Source organism: Equus przewalskii, chromosome 9 (genome assembly GCF_037783145.1).
Source record: "Equus przewalskii isolate Varuska chromosome 9, EquPr2, whole genome shotgun sequence".
In the NCBI taxonomy this organism is placed as follows: domain Eukaryota; kingdom Metazoa; phylum Chordata; class Mammalia; order Perissodactyla; family Equidae; genus Equus; species Equus przewalskii.
This window is the reverse complement of record NC_091839.1, coordinates 23,395,276-23,418,407: the sequence shown is the minus strand read 5'-3', so window position 1 is coordinate 23,418,407 and position 23,132 is coordinate 23,395,276. Positions and strand designations below refer to the sequence as shown.

The 23,132-nt window shown below is 40.8% G+C and overlaps 2 protein-coding genes across 13 annotated transcripts in view; both read right to left on the bottom strand.

Moving 5' to 3' along the window:
• Nucleotides 1–597: 597 nt before the first annotated feature.
• LOC103564381 (leukocyte immunoglobulin-like receptor subfamily A member 5) lies at nt 598–4,642 on the bottom strand. 4 transcript variants are annotated; one of them, XM_008540084.2, is made up of 7 exons: nt 4,488–4,642; nt 3,950–3,985; nt 3,476–3,760; nt 3,026–3,328; nt 2,670–2,720; nt 1,077–1,127; nt 598–929 (listed from the first exon to the last, which is right to left on the bottom strand). In XM_008540084.2, exons 1-7 carry the CDS (start codon nt 4,501–4,503, stop codon nt 793–795), a joined length of 879 nt encoding a protein of 292 aa, XP_008538306.1. In that variant the 5' UTR covers nt 4,504–4,642; the 3' UTR covers nt 598–792. The 4 variants fall into 4 exon arrangements, with proteins under 4 accessions (XP_008538306.1, XP_008538305.1, XP_008538304.1 ...); XM_008540083.2 differs by having other exon boundaries at nt 3,950–4,000; nt 4,488–4,622; XM_008540082.2 differs by having other exon boundaries at nt 4,146–4,591.
• A 17,386-nt stretch (nt 4,643–22,028) lies between these two features.
• Nucleotides 22,029–23,132, bottom strand: part of LOC103564375 (leukocyte immunoglobulin-like receptor subfamily B member 5) — a 42,827-nt gene continuing 41,723 nt past the window's right edge. For 7 of the 9 annotated variants that reach the window (XM_070558519.1, XM_070558522.1, XM_070558523.1 and 4 more), the window contains one exon: nt 22,029–22,527. In XM_070558519.1, the coding sequence (XP_070414620.1) occupies nt 22,384–22,527 (144 nt within the window). In that variant the 3' untranslated portion in view covers nt 22,029–22,383. The remainder of the gene's footprint in view (nt 22,528–23,132) is intronic. The other 2 variants (XR_011522457.1, XR_011522458.1) reach the window with 1 other exon arrangement.

Sequence of the window (23,132 nt, the reverse complement as noted above, 5' to 3'; positions counted from 1 at the left end):
AGGTGCACTTTGGGGTCAGCAAGGTGGAATTCAAGGTGTCATACTGGCTTGGACTGTTTTGTAAAATCAATTCTGTGCATCACTCTGCATCTGAGACCTCACATTGGCACACTAAAGTTGGCCATGAAGGGACTACATACAGAAGAGAAACTGAAGAAAGCCTTGAATTAGTGTTTTTAACCCTGTTTTTTTAAGAGCAGTAAGAACCCTGCTGTCATTTCAGATAGTAATGTCTTGATTCCCAATGATATTTATGAAGAAACTACACAGGTAGAATCTGATGAAATTTGAAGGGCATGTGGCATCCAGAGTGGATGTTAGGACATAATTTTTATTTCTCTCTTTCAGGCTGAATCCTTGTTAAAGACATTTATTGATTTATCAAAACATATTGCATACTCTGAATGAAGAGGTGGAGACTCCTTAATACACATCAAGGTATGTGGCAATTAGAAATTTAAAAAATATGTGTTACATGAAAATGTACCACTGCATGAGAGGGTAAGGAAGTGTGGACTCAAATCTGCCATGTGGAACATATGCTAATTTCACAGAAAGGAGGAAAGTCATGAACTCATCAAGATAACTCAACAGTGGTTGGGAAGGAATGTTCCATAGTTTAATGGAAGAAGAGACCAGACATGTCCCTGTACATGAATTCCTCCACCTACCAATGGCCTGCAGACATTTTACACAACATATGCCCCAAATGTTCTTCCAGATCCTCCTGGGAATACAAGATTTCTTTCCAAGTCTCTACCACTCTAAACAGCACATTGTTCTCTCTTATGGTTATCTCTTGGCTGCGTCTTGGGGTCTTCTTGGGCTGTGTTGAGCCTGAAATATCAGAATCCCAAGGACCACAAGGATCAAGCCAGCCGTGCCCATCCGGATGAGATTCTCCACTGTGTAGTCTCTGGGATATGAATCTAGGAGTTGTGTGCAGAGAGGCCACAGAGATCAGGGCAGACCAAAATCACCTGAGGATCCCTGGATGTCCACCCAGGCACCTGCCACCCCTTGACAGTACATTACCCACTGCAGCAGCCCCATAACTGAGAATTTCTCCTACTCACCACTCTTGGAGTCTGACTTGTTTTGTGATAGGCTGATGGTGTCAGGCATTTCTGAGAACCAAAAAAAAAAAAGTGGGCATGGATGAAGAGTTGATGCAACTCAAGGCTTTCCCATGAGCTCTGAGATCTTATAATTCCCTCTGTTTCTCATGACAACTGTTGAGTAGTCCCTTAATGAACCCCTCCTCTGCTGTAAAAGGATTCCCTCTGTTCTCATTGGATTCTTTCAGTCTCCCTTTGTGTTTTGAATTTAGATTTTGCTTCTGAGGCACTTTGTAACAGAGTTTGAATGTGTCCAAATTGCTCAGGATTGTTGAGAAAAGTGGTCTCCCAATACAGAAATAATGGACTTCTTGTATGCTCTCTGTTCATTCTGGGATATGGACAATGTAAGCTAACTTTTCCAGATATGAGAGCTTCCATTTATTCATCAACTGAGGACCCAGGATCCATGGTTGAGAGGTTGGTCATATACATATGAGAGAAGAGAGAAAATTCAACCCATACAGAGTAGGTTGGGTTAATTACAAGAAGTAAATTATTTAATAAGGACGCAGGTCTTTTATACACAGTATCTCAGTGAGGGTCACACATGGAGATGACTTTGAAGCTGATTCCTGAATAGAAGGAGCCTGAGAAGAGCCATGTGAAGACCCAGACTAGGTTCATCACAGGCCACAGAAAGATCAGGTCCCTAGAAAGATCTCAGTCTGTTCTTCAATAAGGAATACAGTCATGTCTGTAGGAAATAGGGAGGGTCCAAAGGAGAAAGGAAAGCTGAGATTTGGGGGCTTGGTACATTCAAGACAGGCTGGAAATGACAGGAGAGATGAGCGAGTTTCCATAACCATCATCATCACCACCACCACCATCATCATCTCTCTCTCTTTCTCTCCCTGTTTGAAAGAACTCTGGAAACTTATCAGACTTGGACATTTTTCAAGGAGAGAAGACTAGTCATTCAATTTTATATTTGAACTTTTTCATGCTACAATGCTGGGTAAGTGAGTTGTAAGAATGTGTGAATTTCTCAGCTTCTTTGATATTAAAATCATGTAATATTTAATGGCACTCAATAAACACTAAATGAAAGAAAAAGAAAATATAACTTCTACCCTGCCCATTTCAAATGTCCAAAACCAAGAAAGTCCACATTTGTGGTCTTCAAAGCCTAAGGGAACATGAAAATCAGTGATATTACAAAATGGAGTGAGCACAAAAATAAGTAACCCTGCAAATCTATTTTAACCAGTTTTAACATAAAAAAAGAAAAAATATAGATCAATTCTAATTATACATACAAATGTAAAATTTCTAAATAGGCTTATACAAGTCAGAAAGTGTGAATTAATAATAGATGTGATTCAGTGGAGTTAATATCCAAATGTTGACACTAAGAAGTCTTTCACATGTATCTCACCATGGTTAAAATTAAAGAGAAAAAATTCAAGAGATGTACAAAAGATGCCCCAGCTCCCCTGGGACACAAACCTGTCCATGAATATCTGAGGGGCATTAGATCCTCAGAGAGACTCTCAGAACTGCCCTGGGTGGTCTGTGCTCCCTCTGAGAAAAGGGGATTCAGTGACTCACCGGTTGTGGAGATGGGACCTGTCGGTGGGCGTCTGGGTTCCACATTGGGTCCTAGAATGAGACAGGAAGGGAGTGAAGGGCTGGGGCTGACCCTGGAGTCCCTACCTGACTCTTACTCTTCTCCTATATCTGTCCTGTGCCAACACCAAGAGCCCTCTTCTGCCAACCTGGCACCTTTTAGACCCCAGGTGAGAGGGAACGGGGTGGGCAGGGGTTGGAGGTCCTCTGAGGGGCAGATCCCCTCTGGGTGACCTTCCCTCAGAGACCCGTCACATCCATCCCAGCCCACACACATCTTGAGGATAGGACCCCAAATAGATCATAGGAACAGAGGGCGCAGGGATGAGGAGCTTCACCTGAGACCAGGAGCTCCAGGGGGTCACTGGGGTGTGACCACACCTGGGGGTATTTCCTGTAATAGCCATTGCATCTGAATGTCCACCTGTGGAAGGGGATCATGGGACCCACAGGGAACAAGGCCTGGAACTTTCCATTGGGGTGTCTCTGTGAGTCCAGGATCCAGGAGGGCTTGTGTTCTCCTTCCTTAGTCAGAATGAACCCATCAAATCCCTGCCATGAGTCACACTGGAGGGTCATGTTCCCTCCTGAGGTCACCACAGGGCTCGGCAGGGCTGAGAGGGTAGGTTTGCTGTAGATTCCTAGGAGAGGAGGAGGCAGTGTGTTAAATGGGGTCACATCTCCCTCATATTCTCCAGGGCTAGTCTGTGAGAGGGGCCACACCCCTGAGAGCAGATGCCCTTCCTAAAGCTAGAGCCTGAGGCTGGGACCCAAGAGTGTGCTCTCACCTGTCACCACCAGCTCCAGGGGGTCACTGTGCTCTGACCAGCCAATGGGGCTGAGATAGTAACAGCAATATCGCCCTGCATATTGATCTGTCATGTATAAGATGGAGAACTTGGCCTTGTCCCTGGGGCCCAGAGGGCTCACTCGGTCCCAGGGCTCCGGGCTTCCCTCTTTATCCAGACGGTACTCCAGGGCCTCCAGGGTCCCCTGACACCACATGGTCACAGGCATCCCGAAGGGGACCACAGAGCCTGGCTCAGCCCAGATGGTGGGTTTGAGGAGGGTCCCTGGAAGGGAATCAGAGGCTGTGTCTCAAGACATTCCCCACCCCAATTTCCACAGGTATCGGGACCAGGACCCTCCCAGACACCCTCATCCCTCAGCCCAGAACTGCTGTCCTCCATCCCCAGCTCTCTGAGGTGGCTCCTTGTCCCCATTGAGGAGTTTGGATGTGGGACACCTAGGGACAGACTCACCTGCCTGAACTGGGATCCTTGGGCCCATGCTCAGCCCTGGAAGAGAGTTCCCTGTAAGGGATTTGCCCCTGAAGCTGAACAGGACCCTCCTCCCCATGAGCCTCCTGAGTCCTGGGGTCTCCTGACAGACCAGGGCCTGGCTGTGGGGTGGGGCCCCTCCCAGACTATGGCTTCCCCTCACACTCCTCAATCTCACCGAGGTAGAGCAGGGCTGTGAGGGTGGGAGTCATGGCCTCTCTTCCCTGTGGCCCCAGCTGTGTAGATCAAGGAGACCACAGACAGACAGAGGCACAAGGTGTGGTCACTAGAAGGCTGGTCCTCCCCAGCACCGGGTTGTCATGTCAGCAGCCCCACAAGAAGGGGAACTGCCCTTCCCAGAAGCCTGGCTTTCATTTACAGTTTGGAGCAGCAAACAGAGGCAAAGACACCTCTTCCAGGTGAGGGTGACCCAGGGTATGTCCTTCTATCTCAGAGCCTCCCCCATGAGGTCTCCTTCATCCTCAGCACATCCATCAACACATCCCTGTGGGGCCCTCACCATGGACAGTGGTCATGCAGGCCCTGGAGATGCTTCAGGGAAGACACAGTTTCCTGCTGCCTGCAGAGCTCAGATCAGCAGAGACACACGCTCAACATCTAACTGTACAGTTCAGGTCTAGGTCATTGTGACACTAAGCACAAAGGAGAAATGAAGTGAAATAGGGAAGGAAACATCACTCCTCTCCTGGACCCGGAGTGTGGGCTTTCTTTCTATCCCACCCCTTTCTTGGGCTTCTCTTTATTATTGCAAGGGCATCCCCCCTCCCCATCTCTCAGGGAACAAATCTCTGAGTCATTCTTGCCTCCTCAGTGCCATTTGCTCCCTTGGGCAGAGGTCTTCTCCTCATCTGGGGGTTCTGTCTTTAGCTTTAGGGTTCAATAAGTGGAAAGTGTTCTGATTTGGAGGACAAGATGATTCTTATTTAAATATTCCTTCAACATCCATTGCCCATGTGACCTTGATCATTAACATCCAATCTCTGACCCTCAGTTTCCTTGTCTGCAGCATTTAGTCATGCATTCCACTCCTCAGAGTTGCTGTGGGGTCACTGATCTGGGACATGGGAGGGATTAATCATTGTTAACTTCTGGACCTGATTAAGATGTATGTGACTTGATTAGGGATAGATCTACCATATGATCCAGCTATTCCATTGATGGGTATTTATCCAAAAAACTTGAAAACACTAATGCATAAAGATACAGGCACCCCTATGATCACTGCAGCATTATTCACAATAGATGAGACTTGGAAGCAACCTAGGTGCCCATCAAGTAACAAATGGATAAAGAAGATGTGGTATATATACATAATGGAATACTACTCAGCAGTAAGAAATGAGGAAATCTGGCCATTCGTGACAACGTGGATGGACCTTGAGGGTATTATGCTGAGTGAAATAAGTCAGAGGGAGAAAACCACATACCATATGATCTCAGTCACAAGTAGAAGATAAAAACAACGATGAACACACACATAGCAACAGCGATTGGATTGGTGGTTACCATAGGGGAAGGAGAGAGGGGGCAGGGCAAAAGAGGTGATTAGGCACATGTGTGGTGATGGACGATAATTAGTTTTTGGATGGTGAACATGATGTAATATACACAGAATTCGAAATAGATTATGATGTACATCTGAAAGCTATGTAATGTTATAATCCAATGTTACTGCAATAAAAACAAAAGACATGTGGAGTTTGAGACGTGAGACAAACAAGGTGTTGGACTCCACAGTCAGGGTGGATGATTGATATGCCAAATGAAGAGCCTCCATCTGCTCCTAACACTGAGAAACGCTGTTCACATAATTTCTGAAATATGTAGCCACAGTGAACTGTAGAAAAAGAGATATGACTGCTCCAAAATAGAGAGGGGACTGCGACAAACAAAGAGGCCAAAGCTGAGGCTCCACAGGTGCCTGAGACCAGCAAGCGGCCATTAGAGTGAAGGTTCCACTTCTGTGTCGACAGGAGAAGCACTTCAGGTCCTCACAGGCAGAAAGGGGAGCAGAGCTCAAGGTAAAAGTTGGAAGCTGAATGCTACTCCCACATATTTGAAGGCAGGTGCTGTGTTATCTCTGACCACTGACCCAGGACCATGGTCAGAACTGAGGTATGTCCCATGTGTGTGAAACAGATTTAATTCACTATAGTTTCACATGGATATATGACCATGTGTGAGTGTGGGGCTCATGGTGGAACCATCCCCGCTGGGCACATCCCTAGTCAGATGCCAAGTTTAGGAGAGAGGCTGCCATGGGGCAGGGTAGCTGCACCAGTCTACCCCTTTCAGCCAGGAAAGTCAGGATAGTCCTGGGAGAAACTCTTTGTGGGAAATCAGGTGTATGAGAGGTGAGCATCCAACAAGAATGGACATCAAAGACAAATCCTAATAACGATTAATGCTATGAAAGACAATATACAGAGTCAGTAATGGTGGCTATCTTATCCAAAGAAATAGAATACTGCAATATAGGAAACTCATTTTATATAACTGTGTTTAATTATCTGAAAAAATAAAGTAGGAAATTGAATTCTTGAAAAACAACAGAAGGTGTGTTATAGAATAATATAGATTTTAGAAATGAATTTGGCAAATACTTAGAGGTAAAAATTAATACTTTCATTTATCACACTCAAAATATTCTTTCCATCAAGGAGACAGTACAACTGAAGATCCGCTTATGAGACTAGAGTACAATATTGAGGGAAATTTTGTAGGATGCAATACAGAGAAACTGGAATTATAAAATTAAAATGCATGGGGACTAGAAAGAGAAGGACACGTATGCTGTGAGTTTCAGGGGAAAGCAGTGAGAATGACGTCTGCAGCAGTCCTAGAGGCAAATGGTGGGCATTTTACAGAGATGCAGGAAGAACATGTAAGTGCTGGGGTGCACGAATATATCAATGACATTTGAGTTTTGATATATCATGGCAAATTGAAGGAATTTTAATGGAAGAAGACATTTCAAAAAATAGCAAAAGATGTGGGAAAAATACATTCAAGGAATTAATTGAAAATGAATAATTCTACTCACCCAAATTACTATTAAGGGGCTAAAGGGTCAGCTGGGGAAAAATACCTAAGTACAAGGAGACGTGGGGCATGTCTGGCTGCTTGGACTCATGTCTCACACGTTAAACCCATCAAGTCAGGCTTCAACTTTATGAGGGATGAGGAGGGTGTTTGCGATAGATGATCCTTAACCATCAGATATATTTTTCCCTCCTCACAGTTCGATCATCTCCTTTACTTAAGATAATGTTTTCCAGGATCTTTAGAAAAATAAAGAATGAAAATAAGCCATTTAAAGATATACAAGGTTTTAGACATTTTATTGTTTACATGCTCACTAAAGCAAAACTAATGTATGTAATTAAGCCAAAAGAACTAGAGACATGAAATAGAGAAAGTGAGAGGCAAAAGTGAGAAAAAAATATGGCCAAACAAATAAACGTTTGGAAAACTATATTTGGATATACATGCACATATACATTTTAATTTAAGGAAGCTGAAACAAAATATTTGTAGGGTGTGTGTGTGTGTGAGAGAGAGAGAGAGAGACAGAGAGGGAGAGATCCTGCAAGAAAATAAGTACTAATTGTTTAGCTAGGAGCTGGCTCCGTGGCTGAGTGGTTAAGTCCGTGCACTCCACTTCGGCAGCCCAGGGTTTTACCAGTTCGGGTCCAGGGTGAGGACATAGCACCACTCATCAGGCCACGCTGAGGCAGCATCCCACATAGCACAACCAGAGGCACTCACAACTAGAATATGCAACTATGTACTGGGGGATTTGGGGAAGAAGAAGAAGAAGAAAGGAAAAAAAAAAATTGGCAACAGATGTTAGCTCAGGTGTCAATCTTTTTTAAAAAAAGAAAAGAAGGTGGAGTTTAAGCTGAATATTAAAATGAAAAAAGTTTAGCTATTGTGAAATGTCTTTTTCTTATTTAAAGGAGAGGAAGAATTTAGAAAATGTTCAAAATTATAAATGTAAATATCTATACTAACAATGAGAATAACCTAAAATTAGAAATACAATATATAACCTGAAAACTGGTGACATTATTGTATAAAACAAACAAATCTTGATCAAAACAAACACGGTCTGGAAATTCAAAATGAAAGTAAGTGAATGGAGGATATCTTTTTTTAAAGTAATTTTGTTGGGATTATAATGGTTTATAACATTGTGTAATTTCAGGTGTACATCATTGTTTATCAATCCTGAATACGCTTCACTGTGCTCACCCTCAGTAGTCTAATTTTCATCCATCATCATATATATGTGCCCCTTCATCACTTTCAACCACCCCCAACCCACTTCCCCTCTGGTAACTCCTAATCCGTTCTCTTTATCCATGTGTTTGTTATCTTCCACATATGAATGAAATCACGCAGTATTTGTCTTTCTCTCCCTGGCTTATTTCTCTTAACATTACACCCTCGAGTTCCATCCATGTTTTTGCAAATGGGATAATTTTGTCCTTTTTTATGGCTGAGTAGTATTCCATGGCATATATATATATATATATATATATATATATATATATATATATATATTACACCTTCTTTATCAATTCATCTGTAGAAGGGCACCTGGGTTGTTTCCACATCATGGCTATTGTGAATAATGCTGCAATGAACACAGAGGTGCATAAATCTCTTTGGATCATTGATTTCAAGTTCCCTGGATAAATACTGAGTAGTGGGATAGCTGGATCATATGCTATTTCTATTTTTAATTTTTTCAGAAATTTCATTACTGTTGTCCATAGCGGCTGCACCACTTTGCATTCCCATAAGCAGTGTATGAGCGTTCCCTTTTCTCCACATCCTTTCCAACATTTATTGTTTTTTTCTTGGTAATTATAGCCATTCTGACCAGTGTAAGGTGACATCTCATTGTAGTTTTGATTTGCATTTCCCTAATAATTAGTGATGTTGAGCATCTTTTCATGTGTCTGTTTGCCATTTGTGTATCTTTCTTGGAAAAAATGTCTGTTCATTTCCTCTACCCACTTTTTGATTGGGTTGTTTGTTTTTTTGTAGTTTTTGAGTTCATTGTGACATCATTATATATTTTGGAGGTCAACCCCTTGTCTGATAAATGATTTGCAAATATTTTCTCCCAGTTGGTGGGTTGTCTTTCCGTTTTGTTCATGGTTTCCTTTGCTTTGCATAAGATTTTTAATCTGATGTAGTCTCAATCATTAATTTTTTCTTTTGTTTCCCTTGCCCAAGGAGACATGGTATTTGAAAAGATGTTGCTAAGACCAATGTCAAACAGTGTACTGCCTATATTTTCTTCTAGGAGTTTTATGCTTTCGGGTCTTACATTCAAATCTTTAATCCATTTAGAGTTATTTTTGTGTATGGTGCAAGATAATGGTCTACTTTCATTCTTTTACATGTGGCTGTCCAGTTTTCCCAACACCCTTTATTGAAGAGACTTACCTTTCTCCATTTTCTGTTCTTGGCTCCTTTGTCAAAGATTAACTGTCCACAGATGTGTAGTTTTATTTCTAGGCTTTCAGTTTGGATCTAATGATCTGTTTGTCTGGTTGGTGCCAGTACAATGCTGTTTTGATTACTATAGCTTTGTTGTATGTTTTGAAGTCAGGGATTGTGATGACTCCAGCTTTGCTCTTTTTTCTCAGGTTTGCTTTGTCTATTTGGTGTCTTTTGTTGTTCCATATAAATTTTAGGATCCTTTGTTCTATTTCTGTGGAGAATATCAATGGGATTCTGATTGAGATTGCATTGAATCTGTAGATTGCTTTGGGTAGTATGGACATTTTAAATATGGTTATTCTTCTGACCCATGAACATGCAATATCTTTCCATTTCTTTATGTCTTCTTCAATTTCTTTCAATAGTATCTTATAGTTTTCAGTGTAAAGGCCTTTCACCTCTTTGGTTAAGTTTAATCCTAGGTATTTTATTCTTGTTGTTGTGACTGTAAATGGGATCATATTCTTGACTTCTCTTTCTGCTGGTTCATTGTTAGTGTATAGGAGTGCAACTGATTTCTTTAAATTAATTTTGTACCCTGAAACTTTGCTGAAGTTGTTGACTATTTATGATAGTTTTCTGGTGGATTCTTTAGGGTTTTCTATATAGAGAATCATTTAATCTGAAAATAGCAAAAGTTTCAATTCTTCCTTTTCAAATTGGATTCCTTTTATTTCCTTTTCTTACCTAATTACTCTGGACAACACTTCCAGTACTATGTTGAATAGGAGTGGTGAGAGTGGCACCCTTATCTCATTCCTGTTCTCAGGGGGCTGGCTTTCTTTTTTTCACCATTAAGTATGATGTTGGCTGAGGGTTTGTCATATATGGCATTTATTATGTTGAGGTACTTTCCTTCTATGTGTATTTTATTGAGAATTTTTGTCATAAGTGGATTTTGGATCTTGTAAAATGCTTTCTCTGCCTCATTGAGATTATCATTTGATTCTTATTCCTCACTTTGTTAATATGGTATATCACATTGATTGATTTGCAGATGTTGAACGATCCCTGCATCCCTGGAATAAATCCCACTTGATCATGGTATATGATCTTTTTGAAGCGTTGCTGTGTTTGGTTTGCCAACATTATGTTGTGAATTTTTGCATCTAAGTTCATCAGCGAAGTTGGCCTATACTTTTCTTTCTTTTTGTTGTCTTTGTCTGGTTTTGGTATTAGGGTTATGTTTGCCTCATGGAATGTGTTAGGAAGTGTTCCACCTTCTTCAACTTTTTGGAATAGTTTGGGAAGGATCGGTATTAAATCTTTTTTGCATGTTTCATAGAATTCTCCAGAGAAGCCATCTGGTCCTATACTTTTGTTTTTTTGGAGGTTTTCAATTAGTGCTTCAATCTCTGTACTTGTGGTTGGTCTATTCATGTTCTCTATTTCTTCTTTATTCAGCCTTGGGAGATTGTATGAGTGTAAGAATTCCCAAACATCTTTACTAACCAGAATGTTATGAAGCTAGAAATCAACCACAAGAAAAAACTGGGAAAGTCAGAAATATGTGGAGACTAAACAACATGCTATTGAACAACCATTAGATCATTGAAGAAATCAAAGGGGAAATTAAAAAAATACCTGGAGACAAAGGGAAGTGAAAATACAACATACCAATTCTTATGTGACGCAACAAAAGTGGTGATAAGAGGGAAATTCATAGCAATACAGGTCCACCTCAACAAGCAAGGAAAATCTCAAATAAGTAATCTTAGAATGCTCCTAACAGAACTAGAAAAAGAAGAATAAACCATGCCCAAATCAGCAGAAGGAGGGAAATAATAAAAATCAGAGCAGAAATAAATGAAATAGAGACTAAAAAAACAGTAGAAAGGATTGATGAAACTAACAGCTGGTTCTTTGAGAAAATAAATAAAATTGACAAACTCTTAGTCAGACTCACCGAGAAACAAGAGAGAAGAATCAAATAAATAAAATTAGAAATAAAAGAGGAGAAATTACAACAGACACTGCAGAGATACAGAGGATTATAAGAGAATACTATGAAAAACTATATGCCCACAAATTCAGTAACCTAGAAGTTTGTGTATTTTTACTTCTAGGTAATATTCCATTGAATATATATAATGCAGATATTCATGATTTGTGCGATTTAGTCCTATCTCTTGTGTCTAAAATGAATGAATCCCCTGTCAACCCTCTCATAAATATATCACTGTTTATACGCACACATTTCAATCCAGGATATATATATATATATATATATATATATATATATATATATATATACACAGACACACACACACACACCACATTATCAGGTAAAAGGACAGCTGTGTGTCTCTTCCTTTTAACTTATAATTATTTACTCCCCAAATAGACTGAAGATAATTATTATCTACTCTGCAAATTGAATGCAGCAGTTTCTACTCCTACCAGAATAGTATTGAGATTCTAAGTACTTGTTTTTTTTCTCCCACAATTGATTTTGTCCTTTTTTGTCTCTATGTTGGATGTACCAGGATTTTGGCATCACAATTTCATTGATGTGGGACTGTGGGGACCTTCTGAAGAAGGAGAAACCATGAAAATATAAGAGTTACCACAAATGTGCGGAGGGGCTTGCATACTCGACAAGGAAGAGGGTGAAATAGTCTAAGAACTTTGAGTAATCAGATAGTGTTGCACTCTGGTCACACAGGACTTGTTTACTTTGCACCTATTTCTGACTCATATCTTTAAGCATCAGGAAAATTTTCAGTAAAGGACCATATAAGCAAATTGTTGTTTTGATAAGAGCACCACTCTATAGATACTGTTGTGTAAGTTGACTATATTAATATAAACAGTGAAAAAATCCAATGTTAATCTAACCCCTAGATGATGAGTGATCAGTATTCTAAGTGGTTTATGAGAATTTTTCATGTAACCCTTCCACAAAATCCCACAAAAAAAATACATTCAAGGGTGAGTGGGATCAGGCAGGAAGACTTTTTTGTTGTTATCATGGTCTAGGAAGTTTTGATGGAGTTGGCTATGTTCCAATTGGTACAGGGGGCCACTGATGAGAAGGGACAAATATGGTATTTACTCAGGTTGTGTGTGTGTCTGGGGAGGGCAGCTGGTCAACTGGGATGAGTTTGGTTTGTTGAGAGGACCCAGTTTTGCTCAGGCTGCAGAATTTAGCTCAGCCAGATCGTCAACCTCATGGATTCTCAGGTGGAGATAGTTAGAATTTACTTGCAGGAAGGAGGACAGCTGTGGATGGTTTTAAGCTGGGTAGGGTCAGTGACAGATAAGTTTGGGGACATGAATATAAACCACTTCATCAGATAGTGAGGGCCTAAGATAGGAGGCAGGAAGGAGGTTAATGGGGTGGTGCCAGCAAGACGTCTTGAGTCGTCAACTGAACTTGACTGTGGAAGTGGATAGGGATCATGGAAAGTAGGGCTTGGGAGCAGAACTGTGGATTTTTTCATTGTATGTGAGGTAGAAGGGAGTGAAAAATTAAGGACTCTTCCACTCTCTGCCTTGCTTGACAGGAAGAGCCACTGGGCCTCTCACAGGATGGATGACCCCAAAAAGATAAGGAGGCTTGGGGAGATGTTTATAATACTGTCAACTGACTCACAGAGGGAGCCACCACCTCCCTCCTGTCCTGGGTCTGTGGTTTTGCTTCTCCCAAACACTTCCTCTTTCTGCCTTCCTTATTTCTATAAGCAGCAGCACTTTCTCTTCATCACTTTCCAAGAAAACCTCTGAGTCATTTATGACCCCTCACCACCTCTTGTCCCCCAGACAATAATTCTTCATCTGATACTGGGAATTCTATCTCCGTGCTTTGAGCAAAAGCACTAGTTGGAGACAATTTACACATTTGTTTTTGCTGTTTTTCCATTCATCAGTTGATGGACATTCAGGCTGTTGTCACTTTTTCTCTATTGTGAACAGTTCTTCTATGAGCACGTTTGCATTAATGTTTGTTCAAATACTTGTCTGAAGTTTTTTTATTTCCTTTTTTTTCATTGTGGTAAAAACACTTAGCTTGAGGTCTACCCTCTTTACAAATTTTCATGCACAGTATGGTATTGCTAAATATAGTCACACAGCTGTAGGGCAGATACCTAGAAGTTACTAAACTTGCATTCCTAAAAGTGAGATGTAGAAGGAGAATTTCTAGGTCAGAAGGCAAATTTGAGTCTAACTTTTTAAGGACCTGACAGACTGCTTTCCACAGTGGCTAAACCATTTCACATTCCCATAAACAAAGCATGTGGGTTCAGACTTCTCCACCCACATTCTCATCAACATGTCATTTTTTTCAAATTATGGCTCATCTGCTGCGTGTGAATTGGTATCTCATTGTGGTTTATTTGCATTTCCCTAATGACTAGGGAGTTGACCAGCTTTCATATGCTTGCTCTGCATTTATATGTCTTCTTTGTAGAAATGTCTATTCAAGCCGTTGGGCTGTTTATTTCTTTTTTGAGGAAGATTAGCCCTGAGCTAACTGCTGCCAATCCTCCTCTTTTCTCTGAGGAAGACTGGCCCTGAGCTAACATCTATGCCCATCTTCCTCTACTTTATACGTGGGACGCCTACCACAGCATGGCTTGACAAGCGATGCCATGTCCCCACCTGGGATCCGAACCAGCCAACCCCGGGCTGCTGAAGTGGAACGTGCTGGCCCCCGTTGAGCTGTTTTTTTAATTGGGTCTTTTTATTGTTGAATTAAAGATATTCTTTATATATTGTGAATATTAGGTCCTTATTAGATATATGACTTGTAATTATTTTTTTCCAGTTTGTTTTTAAAGGTTGGCACCTGGGCTAACAACTGTTGCCAGTCTTCTTTTTTTTTTTTTCTGCTTTATCTCTCCAAATCCCCCCAGTACATAGTTGTATATATTTTAGTTGTGAGTCCTAGCTGTGGCATGTGAGACGCAGCCTCAGCGTGGCCCACAAATGGTGCCATGTCTGTGCCCAGGATCCAAACCAGCAAAACCCTGGGCCACCAAAGTGGAACGCACTAACTTAACCACTCAGCCATGGGACCAGCCCCTTTTTTCCATTTTATAGGTTATCTTTTACCCTCTTGATAATATTTTTTAGTGCACGTATATTTTAAATATTGATGAAACAGTTCATGTATTTGTTTTTCTTTTGCTGCATGTCCTTTCGGTATCATGTCTAAAAAATTATTGCCAAGTCTAAGTTTATGAAGATTTATTTTTTCTCTGAGAGTTTTATAATTTTAGCTCTTCAACCATTTTGTGCAAATTTTTGCATTGGCTAAGAGTCTAGCTTTCTTCTTTTGCAGGGGGACATCCAGTTTTCTCAATGCAATTTGTTGAAAAGACTATTCTTTCCCCATTGAGTGATCTTGGTACCTTCACCAATAGCCAATTGCTCATATTTTTATCTCGTCCTTAAATTTTATTCCATGCAGCTATATGTCTGTCCTCATGCCAACACCACGCTGCTGTGATTACTGGGGATTTGTAGTAATTTTCAAAATAGGAAGTGTGAGTTCTCCAACTTTGCTCTTCTTTTTCTTTTTCAAGATTTTTTTTTTTGGCCATTGTGGGTCTTTTAGAGTCATCTTGAATTAGAGAAATAACTGTTTAATTTCTGCAGAGATGGCCTTTGGAATTTTCATACGTGTTTCACTGATTCTGTAGATTGCCTAGAAGAGTATTGTCATCTCTACAGGGTTAAATCTTCCAAGCCATGATCCTGGGATGTCTTTCTACTGATTTAGGTCTTTTCAAATTTCCTTCAGCAGGTTAAAAGAAAAAAAAACTCTGCAGTGTATAAATGTTGTGCTTTCTTTAATAAATTAATTTCTATGTATATTTTCTTATGGATGGTCTTAAGGATGCTCGTGGTGGCACTTAAAGTGATATATTGAAGTCCTTAGTGCCAGTACCTGGGAATGTTATTTTTTTTGGAAATAGGGCCTTTGCACATTTAATAAAGTTATGATGAAGTCATACTGAATTAGGACAGTCCCTACTCTAATATTTCAGCTGTCCTTATTAAAAGCAGAGAATAGGCACATAAAGTGAAAGTCACATGAAGGTGGGGACACATGCGGAGATGTCGGCTATGTGGAGATGGAAGCAGAGATTGGAGTTGTGTTGTCATAAGTCTAGGAGAGCCTGGAGCCAACAAAAGCTAATATAAGGCAAGGAAGGACTTTTCCCTAGAGCCTGCATAGTGAGCATGGACTTGCTGATACCTTCATTGTGGACTTCTAGTCTCCACAAATGTAATAGGATAAATTTTAATCTATCCAGTTTGTGGTAATGTTATGACAGCTCTAAGAAACTAACAGAAGGAGGAAATGTATAGTGTTTGCAAGACTGAGTTGTGGTATCTGGCATCCTGGCCTCCTTCCTGGATTTTCCACTCTCTGGCTTTGTGAGTCTGAACATCTTGCTGGATCTCAGAACCTTGACTTTCTCATCATGTAAATGTAAACGGTATTTGTAATTTCCTCATGAGGTTTATGTAAGGACCAAATTATTGCTTACATTGAAAACTTCACAAAGCTGCATGTTGCCTTGCTGTCTGAATGCTATTGATCATCTTATAGAGATATTTTTATGAAACTCAGCAAGACTGTGACTCAGGTCTGACCCCTATAGTACTGTGATGGGGCCAAGTACAGATGGATCTATGTGGGAACACAAGTCTGTGTCCAGCTAAAGAGAGAAGCAGAAAGTGAGAGAGTGAGCTATGGAGGCCCCTGATCTGTCACCACCACCTTCAGGGGCACTTTCTGTTGGGAGCATTTGCAATGCCTGCAGTCACTGTGCATGTGCAGTGACTGGGGACTGCTGTCTTGTTCTGGGATCTCATGGTGCCTGGAAATCCTAGAACTCAGAGCATAGCCATTCTCCAGACATGGATGGTCACATGCTCACTGCTGTGGAAACAAGGCCCACAAATTTGGGATCTTGGTTAAGGAAGAGCCCTGGAGGAAATGGGAGCCACTTTTCAAGGTGCTCTACATTTTTCTCTTTTCCAGAAGGACAATCTAAAGGAAGGAGCTACTCTTTGTGGAGTATCAATTATTTCAGGGCCTGCCTTTGGAGCTTTTCTTCTGTTATAACCTCTCCACCACTCAAATATCATCTCCAGTTTTGATGACAACACCAAGCCATAGTGATACTATGTCTGTTCTTCAATGTCAAACCTCTAGTAAGTTTCCATCTGTGACTGGAATCAAGATCACCAAGATTACGGAGTTTGGCTTCCGCTTCACACAGCTGCCTTCCTTGAAATTACAGAGACTGTGAGTAAGAGAGGGACCAGGACCAAGAAGCTTGGAGTGAGGGTCTTGCTAGATACTCAGGAAAAGGCTTGGGTAGGAATCATTTGAGAAGCTTCAAGATAGAACGGACAAGAGCTTAGAGCCAGACCTCTTTGTAAATAGGTGGTTGCCCCAATCTAGTGTGTTACAGGCAAATTACTTCATGAGACTGAGATGATCTTTACAAAGGAGGAGATGACCTCTACCTAACAGTTAAGTGGTGAAGACTCAGTGATGGGATGTGTGCAGCACTCAGCCCAAGTTCCAGCAACCAGGAAACTCTCAGAAAATTCCAGTCAGTACCACAATGTGCAATCACTGGATTGCCTGTTGCTCCATACAGAGCTGGCTTCATGGGTGGTGAGCTGTGTGATCAGACAGGACTCCAAGCTGAGTTAATGCTCTGCTGTCATCGTCTTGAAATATGAACATCAGGCCCTGAGTTTTCATTTTTCTCTGTGCACCCAAATTGTGTATCCCATCCTATGTCCATGATTTTGTTTTTGCTTTTGATTGGCTCATTTTAGTAGTTACCTTATTATGTCTCAGCTGAGTGGAATGGAAGACTGGGAAAACTTGGTCTAGAGAACTGAGAGAGGGACCAAATTTACAAAAATGAAAGAGGAAGGCAGAGGGATGGATGCTGGCTTGCTTTACTACAGGTTGCACTAAGTGTGCCTGTGTGCGTGTGAAATAAATAAAACTTTTTCTCCCTGTATTTTTACTTACCATCTATTCACACCTCCATTCTGTCAAAGTATATCTACAAGAGTCAACTACATTTCATACAATGTACCAAGCATGAAAACTAAAATATGTGTGTAACTCACAGGGATCTTGTTCTCTGATCCCTACTAGTCTTGGGATGTGATGGCCATAAAGTAATTAATTATAAAGGTTATGTAAGTATACACAATGCCATGTGCTACGTGGAATAAATCCTTGGAGACTGGGGATTAGATAACAGAGTATCATAACTCATTCGAGCATCATAGAAGGTTGACCCCAAGGAGGTGAAGTGAGAGGATAGAGCTGAGAGATGTAAAGTCTTAGCTGAAGTGGGTGGGAGTGTTTAGAATTCTGGGAAAAAGAAAGCAGGTAGGTAAAGATCCCCATTTGACAGGGATCATGGTTACTGTGTGCCATGAGGACTGTGTTGTCCTAGAATTAGGTCTGGGCTGATTTCTCTGAGGTCCACACCACTTCCATTCCAGAAAATATAGGGGGAGCATGTGAAGACCCAAGCACTGCCCCGGCCCAGCTTGTCTTGTTCAGTGAAGATGAGGGAAGCATACAGAATCATACAGAATGTATTCATAGAACACGGCACATGACAACTTCTGACAGATGTTTTCTGTAGGAAAGGAGAGCTGTTTCTATACCATTACCTTTATCTGCTTCCCCCTCAGCAGGGTCCAAAAAAAGACCAGGCATCTTGATTATGCTTCAATCTTGGTCACCCCCATGAGTATGACTCCAAACCAATGTCTGATGTGGTTGAATCCCATCCCTGAAATCACCCCAGTCTACATAAGGGGGCTCCACCCCAATTGAGAATCTTGGTTCATGATAGAATCAGAAACTCAAAAGAATTCTTTTTAAATTCTTAATTGCATATTTTCTGCTTTTGGCCAAAATATTTGTTTAGAGGCCCAGCTTCTCACCTGGAATGCCCCTCATTGTCTGCTTGCACTGAGATGAGTGTGATCAGGCTGTTGGAAGTCATGCTTGAGGAAAACACAATGACAATTTGTGAAGTGTTTGCTATAACTGATCTAAAGCTACTTTGTTAGGAATTAGCACTAGTAGGATGTGGCTGTCATCCAACTAACTAAATTGTATGGCAAATAAAGATAGTTTATAGAATAGAAGAGCACTATCTATCAGTAATGACAAGTAGGCTTATGAGTCATCAAATGAAAGTCAAGAAAAGATTGCCGGTATTCCAGAAGAGTCTGTGGTTTCCATCTTGAACAAAACCATCTAACATTGCCTTATTTGCAACCACTATCATGGATTTCACAGAATTCTTTTCTTTCCTTTGTAGGATTTATCTTAGGTATACATTCATAAATAATATGTGATGCCTGCTTTTAAACTTTAGGTGTATGGGACTGTCTTAAGCAAATAGTTTTTACAATCTTCTTACATTTATTTACTACCATGTTTGAAGATGAATATACACGACCATTTGGATATTTAGTTTGTGCATTTTCTTTGGCATTTAATATTTGATTTTCTAGATAGAACACCAAATTTTCTCTTCTCGTTTTTGGTGCATGTAATTTCAAAATGATTTTGGTTAATAGGGAAAACTCTCCTGTCAATGTCCTTGTGAAAGGATCCTGCTGCATATGTACACATTTTCTACAGGTATATGCTTAAGTATCAACATCATTAACTATCAGGGAAATGCAAATCAAAACTACAATGAGGTATCACCTCACTCCGGTCAGAATGGCTATAATTAACAAGACAGGAAACAACAAATGTTGGAGAGGGTGTGGAGAGAAGGGAACCCTTGCTCACTGCTGGTGGCAGTGCAAACTGGTGCAGCCACTATGGAAAGCAGTTTGGAGTATCCTCAGAAAATTAAGGATAGATCTACCAGATGATCCAGCTATTCCACTGCTGGGTATTTATCCAAAGAAGTTGAAAACACAAAGGCATAAAGATACTTGCACCCCTATGTTCATTGCGGCATTATACACAATAGCCAAGACTTGGAAGCAACCTAGGTGCCCACCAAGGGACGAATGGATAAAGAAGATGTGGTATTTATACACGATGGACTACTACTCAGCCATAAGAAATGATGAAATCCGGCCATTTGTGACAACATGGATGGACCTTGAGGGTATTATGCTGAGTGAAATAAGTCAGAGGGAGAAAGTCAAATACCATACGATCTCACTCATAAGTAGAAGATAAAAATGACAAAAAACCCCCCACATAGCATTGGAGGTAATATAGTAAATAGGTTAAAGGAAAAGAATAAACAATGTGGGTGACCCTGAGAAATTATGCTATGTGAAATAAACCAGACAGCAAAGGTCCCATGTTGTGTGATTTCACTTCTATGAATTGCCTTGATTAACCAAATCCCTAGAGACAGGAAGTAAGTAGAAGAGAGGTCACCAGGGGCTGGTGGTCAGGGGACATAGGGAGTTCTAGTTTAATGGGTACAGAACCCCAGTTTGGGATAATGGAAATGCTCTGGAAATGGATAGTGGTGATTTCTGCCCAACATGGGAAATTGTTTAATGCTACTGAACTGTACACTTTAATAATCATCAAAATTGTAAATTTTATGTTGTGTATATTTTGGCAGGTTAACAAGGCAGAAAGATTATAAATGTACTATACAAACATTAACCTAAAGAAAATTTAAGTGGCTATGTTATTTTCTCATTGCTGCTGTGACAAATTACCACATTCTGAGTGGTTTAAAACAACAAAGATTTATTACCTTACCATTCTGGAGGTCAGAGGTATCAAATCAGGCTCACTGATATGAAGGCAAGGAATAGGAAGACATGCATCTACTTCATCTCGCTCCAGAACTGGAAATCTGAAATGCTATTGACTTCTATACATTGGTCTTGAATCCAGTGATATAGGAAAATTTCTTTTAACTTTGAGTAATACATCTTTATACTATTTTTGATTGGATTTTCTATGCACACAACTGTGTATTCTCTGAGCAGTATAATATTATTCTTACCCATTTCAGTGGTTATCACTTTGATTTGTTTTATTTAATTGGTTGGTTCCTCCAGCGCCATCTGAATAGATGTGCTCACAGGGAACACTTGTATGATTCCCATTCACAGGGGGAAAGACTGGCATGAAATTGTTTTTAATATTGTTAGTATATTTTTCCACAAGTTCGAGTCCTCACCATTAAAAGTGATGTCTAGCGCTGAGTTTTAAAAAGGTCTTTGTAACTTGTAGGAAACTCTCTTATTTCTGATGACTTTTTATTTTGATTGCGACTTGCTGGTCTGTTTTATCAGAAGCTTGCCTGCATCTGTCAAATGATCCCTTTTTTAAAAAAACTTATTCTGCTAATGTGTTGCATTATACTGAAGGAGATTTTGAATTTTAAGCTACTCTATCTTTCCAAAAAATCCCCCCACAAAACCTCAGTGCGGTCATAATGTAATAACGTTTTTTGTTTTTGAGGAAGCGTAGCCCTGAGCTAACTCATGCCAGTCCTCCTCTTTTTGCTGAGGAAGACTGGCCCTGAGCTAACGTCCATGCCCGTCTTCCTCTACTTTATATATGGGACGCCTACCACAGCACGGCTTTTGCCAAGTGGTGCCATGTCCACACCCGGGATCCTAACCGGCGAATCCCGGTTCTTTTTATATTCTTAGGAAAATTTAGTGTAGGTTTTGGGGGTGTGTGCGTGTTTGTCATAGCTGGATAAATGTTTGGAAGAAAGCACAGATGAAGCCTTCTGAACTGCTACACTAATACAGTGAAAATGATTACCACCACAGCACTAGGTAGCACCTGCACCTGCTCACTTTGCAGCCAGATCTTTTTTGTTAGTGAGAACATTGAAGATCTACTGTCTTAACAACATTAAAAAATATGACACAGTCTGATTAGCTATAACCACCATGCTGTGCATACAATCCCCAGGACTCATTAATCTTACAATTGGTAGTTTGTGCCCTTTGACCAATATCTCCCCATTTCCTCTAACCCCCAACCCCTGGTAACCACCATTCTATGCTCTATTTCTCTCTGACCTTTTTAGATTCCATATAGCTCAATTGTGGGATAATTTTCAATTACAGTGTCAATGAATTTAATGCATATATAAGTTGTACCTATGTTTTATTTATTCTTATATCCATTTAGTAAATTTTACCTTTGAAGATGTCCATTTTATCTACATTTTCCAATATACTGGCATCGAATTGCTTTTAATGTTCTGTTACTACCCTTTTAAAAGTCTATTGGATTTGTAGTGCTGTCTGAAATTTCATTCCTCAGATTAGAAATGTGTGCCTTCTCCTTTTTTTTCTTGGTTATTTTGACTAGATCTTATAAGTTTGGCTAATGTTTTCAAGATGGAACTTTTTTGGCTTTATTGTTTTTTCTGTTTTTTGTTTGTCCTCGTTAGTAGCTAGTCATCTTATCATTTCTCTCCTTCTACATTCATTTAGATTCATCTGGAGTTCTTTCTCTAAATTTTGATATAATACCTTAGATCAATGATTTTTAGGCTTTTCTTTTCTAATATAAGCATCCATCATTTTTAATTTTCCAACTTCATAGGTTTGATATGTAATATTTACATTATCATATTTTTTAAAACATTCTCTCACTTTGGTTTGGGATTTCTCATTTCACTCATGGATTACAGAAATGTCTCTTGCTTCATTTCCAAAATGGGGGAATATCAGCTTTCAGACAGCAGAATCAGGTCACTCTCAAGGAGTCTCAGAAGCTCCTGGTGTCCACGTTAGGAGTCCAGGTAGGATGGGGGTCATTAGGAGGTGTTCACTGCAGGCAGCTCCTGTGTCTTCTGGGGTCCCTGCAGTCTCCCTCCATGGAGGGTGGGGTCCGGGTCCTTCTTGGGCTAGTGGATGGCCAGGGCAGCGTACATGCTGGGCTCTGCTGGGGGCTCCTCTGACTGGGAGGAAGAGGGTGTTGTCTCCCGTCCGAGGGTCAAGTGGTTCAGCTGGGCATAGATCACGTCCTGGGGGACATCAGACGCAGCAGCCTGGAGCAAGGGAGAGTCGGGGTATAGTTATGTGGTTGGGATGGGGGCAGCCTGGGATCCAGGAGAAGATGGGACCCATCTGTCTGTCCATCTGCCTGTCTTTTACTTCTGGTGATTCCTCTGACACGGGGAAAGGAGAGGTGGCTATCCCCTGTCTGAGTCTTGATCTGGAGTGGCTCACTTAGGTGTTCTTCATTTCCTGAGGGCCCTGATAGAAGGAGACAGAGGGACAGAAACAGTGTCTCCTGGATCCCAGTGCTGACCTCCTCCAGTAAATTGTCCACACTGTAACACAGTGAAGTCACTTCCTTAATGGAATCTTCAGGGACATCCTAACCTTGGACATCTGAATGCTTTCTGAGTTCAGGTTCTTATCCCAACATGCTATCTCCCACTCACTTGGCTGGTGCCACACAGCCCATTTTCCTGAAAAAGCATGTTGCTACCTCAGGATCGTTGCACTTGCTGTTTCCTCTTCCCCCACCATGCACTCTATCCCCTTTTCTTACTTTATTTTCCTTAACAGCACTTTGCACTCCAGGATGCTACCTGCATATTTGCATGTTGTCTCTCACCCACAAGGTGAGCTAAGGAGTGTGGAGAAA

Bases quoted from the DNA above. Each gene is read 5' to 3' on its own strand.
- LOC103564381 (XM_008540081.2), bottom strand. From the start codon at position 4,179: ATGACTCCCACCCTCACAGCCCTGCTCTACCTCG. The intron at 2,721-3,025 runs GTGAAGCTCCTC...GTCTCATTCTAG, and splicing joins CCTGGAGCTCCTGGTCTCAG to GACCCAATGTGGAACCCAGA. The intron at 930-1,076 runs GTGAGTAGGAGA...CACAACTCCTAG, and splicing joins CAAGTCAGACTCCAAGAGTG to ATTCATATCCCAGAGACTAC.